Genomic DNA, 6000 nt, shown 5'->3' with positions numbered 1-6000 from the left:
TTAAATATTTTAAAACATTTATTTCAAAATACAAATGATATTTTCTGTATGTTCCTATGTTTCAAAATAAATTATTGTGAGTTCATAACTTAATCACAAAAGTAATGCTGATTTTGATAAATATTACACATAGTTTCGGAAAAAATAATGTAATGTAAAACTTTTTTCTGCAGCGTTGTCAGACTGAAGTATTCGAAATGTTCATAATTATTTTTCGAACATTTTGAAAAGGGGTTCTTTTGAAATGTTTCGATTGGAATGAAATAATTACAGGCACAACATAATTTTTAAAACACATGGAATTTAGATAATATTATGTGTGAGATTACTACTTACAGTGTGCATAAAAGAAACCACGTTTTGAAGCAAGACTGTATATCAATGATATTTCAAGCAAATTTTTAAAATTTCATATTGTAGAAATGTCAACCTTTGTTATGGAATAATATTAATGAATATTGAAAAGAAATTGTTATAAAGTTTTGAGTTGATTAAATTATAAAATGAGAGAACGCATTTTTATTTTATAATCACAACAGAAAATTGTTTAGTATAATATCTAAGGAACGCTGTTATTTTTTATGTTTTTTTTTCTTTAAGGAAACAAATTAAAAGATAGCATCACAAACGGTTGAAAAAAGTTTTTTGAACATTATGTCTTATTTAAAAAATAATTTTTTTCACCTTTATCAAATAAATTGTGTAAGATTTAATACTTCATAAGAATACAGACTTTTATAAGTTTTTATGCTTTAAGTTAAAACTGAATACTATTATGAAAAAAATTTTGCTACTTTAAGAAAAAAAATGAATTTCAAAAATAGCTTTATTATTATTATTATTTTTAAATTGAGGTCAAATTGAAGAAAAAAAAGTTGCAGAGATTTGTTGACTGATATTAAATTATAGCACATTGAATATTATGATGAACTATTAAAATAGCAGTCAGGTATATAAAATAATACAAATAATTTTTTTAAAATTGTATATTAATTAATTTTTAAAAAAAAGTGAATTAGAATTTTTTTCTCCATAAATAATCTAAAAAGATTACCGATCTGAAATTACAAAGATTGAAAAAAAAAATCTGCTAACAACACAATTTTAACAATTAGAAAAAATAATAAATAAACACATTTTGATGTTTCTTAATTAATACCATTTAAACTTTTCTTTACTAAAAAAAAAGCTAAATACTGCAGGTACTGCAATATTTAGCTTCCGCGATTGAGCTTTAGCAAAAGATCTAGTATCATTTAAAGCTTCATTAACTTTTCCATGTCATTCTTTTAAAATCACTAACTGTTTATTTAGAGAAAGTAATTGGTTAATAGTATCAATATTTCTGACTAATTTAATATTCTATAAAATGTTTTTCAACAGGCACAGAACATAACTTTATAACATTGAGTTTAAGACACAAAAATATTGAAATCCAGACGTATAACCGCTTATTCAAACCATTATAAGACTCATATTGGTTGAAAAATAAAGCCGATTGGACTCAATTAAAAGTAAAGCATAGAGAATCCAATAACATTTTGCGTACAAGCGTGACTACTTGGTCAAAATTTATTATACTGGGAATAGGAAAGCTGCAGAGCTAAGGTAAGTCTTAGGATGGTTTGAAACCTTTGGTATGCTGGAAATTTTTTTTAAGGATGCTGTAAGTAAGGGATCTATGTGCAGTCTACTTTGAATGGGCTACCGGGGATATGATCAGTTCCGTATTTGACTATAAGAACGTGCTCTCCTCTATCTTTAATCATGTACGTGATGTTGTAAATATTTCGACCTGTGTGTTTCACATGAAGTTCATCACAAGGTCCTTTAGGTCCATACAAGGCTACAAAAAGAATATTTTGACCTGTGGAGAGAAAAATAATTTGGTTAATAAGGCACATTTAATCAAGATTTGCTCGCTATAAAACAATCACCATAATCTGGCACCTAGAATAATTTGGTTAGAGAAAAAAGTTAAAAATGTTAAGTTTAATTCATATTTTATTCTGATTTAAATAGAAATAATATAAAACTTTTTCTTGAGTACTACAGCCTTTTATAGGTTAAAGCTGCCTTTTCAAAAATTTTTCAAATTGACCGTTATTAAACTATGTAAGTGACAATAGGAAGGGAGGTGGTAGAACACTGAGATAATTTAGGTTCATAGGATTTGTGTTTACATAGCAACATCATGGACTTATTAAAGTTATTAAACTACGTAAGTGACAAAAAGGAGGGAGGTGGTAGAATGCTGCGATAATTTAGGTTCATAGGATTTGTGTTTATTTGGCAAGAGCATGGACTTATCAAAGTTATTAAACTATGTAAGTGACAAAAGGGAGGGAGGCGGTAGAACGCTGCGATAATTTAGGTTCATAGGATTTGTGTTTTCTTGGCAACATCATGGACTTATCAAAGTTATTAAACTATGTAAGTGACAAAAGGGAGGGGGGTGGTAGAACACTGAGATAATTTAGGTTCATAGGATTTGGTGCTTACATGGCAAGATCATGGGCTTATCAAAGTATGTGTTATATAAAAACATATGCCACATCATGTGTTAGGCTACTGTTAGACGGTGTTTAAACCTCCAAAAAATAACGCTAATATCAGGAATATGTTACTTGCAAGTGGATTCGTTCTTTTGACGTGGTATGTAAGATAATATTAGAAACCATTGTTTTTCAAAGTAATAATTAAAGTGTTGAAGTTAGTAGATTCAATAAATACGTTGTAATTAATATATACCTGCATCTTGGCAGTTGATCTGAAAGGAATTCATTTTATGGGTTATAGCTTTCTTGAGTCCTGGCCCTTTGCTGATAACTTTTGCGGGATCAGAGCGGAACCTTGGTAGGTGATCACCTTTATGCTTGGATTGTTTAGCAACAGTTTCTAAGACTACAGATGACGTTTCTTTAGTACCAGGTTCTGCAACTGCCGTTCCTAAAAAAGAAAGTTTATAAAATAAATTTATTTACTTCTTTTTTTAATGTTAAATATAATATTTATTACGATACAATGGTAAATTATGTAATTTTAACTGATATTTTTATGCAAAAAAATCGTTACAAAATTACAAATTTTGTGTTAGTGTTCTTTCTGCAGTGATATGAAAATACTCATATTTTTTAAGTGATAAGCGTACATTTAATTACTTAAACTAAGTGACTAATCATATCGATTCAAACGTCAATAAAATGAAAACACTTAGCACTAGGCTATGTGATTTTTTATCGTTTAACCACGACACGTTTTTCTTTGTCTTTTATCGATTCCTTCAAAATGAATGAAAATTATGCCACGTAATCGTTATCGTTAATAAATATATATATATATATAACTACAAATATTTACCTGTACATAGAATTTTAAAAGGGCTTCCAGGAATATGGTATCCATTGTATTTAATTGTTGCAAAATAATCTCCAGGTGCCAGTGGTGTATATCGCACTTTGTAACCATCTGCTACTTCTGTACAATCCATGGAGACTTTGGAAGGGCCTTCAATGGTAACTGCTAATTGTCCAGATCCAGCGTTGCATGTGTTAATTAAGAAGTCGGTTTTAGCTCCTGGAAGAACAAAAACTTTTAGAGTCGCATAGCAGTGAAATGTATTGGATTTCATTTGCTGTAACGGTATGCAAAAAAAAAAAAAAAAATTTAAAAAAACATAAATAAAGCGTTATTATTTGAATAACTTTTAATCTATTGATTTCATGTGCAGCTTTAATGGTTTGATGGGCTAAATATGCAAATTATTTAGTGCAAATGATCTTTTAGATATAAATGTTATATTAATGCAAACGACGTTTTAGATATAAAAAACATATCAGTTTAAACGATATTTTAGATAAAACGACATATTACTGCAAACGATATTGAGCGTTATTTAATAAAATAAGGCATTAAAACACACTTCGCCTTAATACCTTTGTTTTTATTCGATAGATTAGAAGTTAGAAATTTTCTCTAACAGTTTATTTTATATTTAGCAAGTTCCGCTTCATCTCTAGAACTAATTACGCGAAGTTACACGTGTTTATGTACACAATTAAAAAACTAATTACTTCAAAGATAATATGCTAAAATTAATTTTTAAATTTTTCATTATTTTTTAATTTGTCGTTTTTTGTTATTTTTGAGAGAAAGGACGTTTTTATATCTGCTTTTCTAATTTGCTTGAAGTAGCACTCTCCAGCACTCATTGATTAGAATATTTAATATGTATTTGAATAAATTAATGTATTAGATATTTAATGTATTTGAATCAACATATTGAAATGTTTAAAGTTTTTTATTTTTCTTCATTGTGCATTATGCATACAAATTGAAACCTTCCTTTACTATGGAGGTGACAAAAAATATGAAGAAGAAAAAATATACTTACCAGATTTACATTCTTTTAGTCCGTTACCAGTTGCTTGTACAGCGGCAGGGTCAGCATCGTCATGTCCAATAACTATCCTAAAAGGGCTTTGTGGAATATGAGTTCCATTGTGTCTAAGATGTATTTGATGAATACCGTTTTCACGGGGAATGAATCGCAGAGCCCAAGAATCTGAAATATTATTAAATTTAATGAAAGAGAATATATTAGTTCGTATATTTCCCGTCCATACACGAGAACGTGTCAGAGCACGAGTATCACTAAAGTTATTTTTGTTGAAGTAGTACTAAGTATAATTATGAAAATTAACGAGTAAAAAATATGCTTTTAAAATAGGAGAAAGTAATGTTTTCAAATATGAAGAATAAAAAAAAAATAATATTGTATATTATTCATACAGTAAATTTTTACCAGCTTTAGCTGCTAAAATTAAAATTAACATAAAAAAAATCCTTAATCTGTTACAGTGTGCATTTGTTATAGTTATGTAAGTTGTATGCATCATTCATGCAAGCTGTTTTAAAAATAACGTGCTTAATATATATTTGAGAATCGTTGTCAGAAAGCAAGCTGCTAGATAATACTCGAGACTTAAATTAATATACAAATGAAAAAAAAATCGTTATCAAAGTTCGACAATTAATTAAATCATCAATGTATAGGTGAAGTTCAAATGTTCAGAACCAGTCTATTTGTCAGATAAAATTTATAAAAGGTTATATCAATTATTGAAGATTTATTAAAGATATAGAATAGTTATAATGAGAACTCTAATTTCAACATATAGATTCGTTATTTTATTTTCTAAATTCTGGATTATTCCATTAAAGGATTCGTTTGTAACCCTTTTATGCAAGTAATTACAATAGAAACAAGTGAAATAGATGGAACAAAGTATATAAAAATCTATAATTTTTTGCTCTTAATTATTAAATTTAACATGGAATAAAAACTCTTATATCATTTAATTTTGAAAGAAGTGATTAACATGAAAGGAAAAAAAAAATCACCTTCATCAATTGGTGATACAAAACAGTCATCTTCAGTTCCAGATGGAGATACAACTTTACCATCAATAAGGCCTTTTGCACCATTCATCTGAATGGTGAATGCAATGGGTTTGTTGACTTGCAATCCGGCATCAGGTACGTGCCCCAGCTCTATCTTTCTGGCATCACCCACGTCCGGAAGAATGTAAGTTTTAAAAGGACTGTCTGGGATGGGTTCATCGTTGAACTTGATACCAATTCTGTACTCTCCTGAAAGACAAATAAATTGTACTTTTTCAAAATTTTTATGACGAATTAGAAAAATAATTATTAAGAGGATCACCAATGTAAACTTTATAAAAAATCGATTTTGTTATTTTTAACATATTTCAACAGAGCTTTGAACTTTGAAAAAAAAAACTTAAAAAAGTATGAGTTGAAATTTGTTTGAATGAGTAGGGTATAGTGCTTTTTGCAATAACACGCGTACGGATAGCAATAACATGTGTTGACATCTTGACAATTGGCATCTTCTAACTTTTATATCGTAATTGTTGTAATTTATTTACGTTGTACTGGAGCTGCACAATGGGCAATGGCCTATTATTGTTTAAGGCT

At 28.5% G+C, this 6000-nt stretch overlaps 1 protein-coding gene across 2 annotated transcripts in view; it reads right to left on the bottom strand.

Annotated features, from left to right (window-relative positions):
• The window catches only part of LOC107442083 (filamin-A), a 71346-nt gene continuing 65346 nt past the window's right edge, over nucleotides 1–6000 (bottom strand). For both annotated transcript variants that reach the window (XM_071178476.2, XM_087166079.1), the window contains exons 11-15: nucleotides 5404–5652; nucleotides 4394–4564; nucleotides 3361–3576; nucleotides 2752–2949; nucleotides 1–1867 (exon numbers count right to left, since the gene is read on the bottom strand). In XM_071178476.2, coding sequence (XP_071034577.2) covers nucleotides 1680–1867; nucleotides 2752–2949; nucleotides 3361–3576; nucleotides 4394–4564; nucleotides 5404–5652 — 1022 coding nt within the window. In that variant the 3' untranslated portion in view covers nucleotides 1–1679. The remainder of the gene's footprint in view (nucleotides 1868–2751; nucleotides 2950–3360; nucleotides 3577–4393; nucleotides 4565–5403; nucleotides 5653–6000) is intronic.

Source organism: Parasteatoda tepidariorum, chromosome 6 (genome assembly GCF_982258835.1).
Source record: "Parasteatoda tepidariorum strain Cologne lab strain chromosome 6, Ptep-v5.0, whole genome shotgun sequence".
Classification (NCBI taxonomy): Eukaryota; Metazoa; Arthropoda; class Arachnida; order Araneae; family Theridiidae; genus Parasteatoda; species Parasteatoda tepidariorum.
The sequence above is the reverse complement of the archived record's forward strand: the minus strand, read 5'-3'. Positions and strand labels throughout refer to the sequence as shown.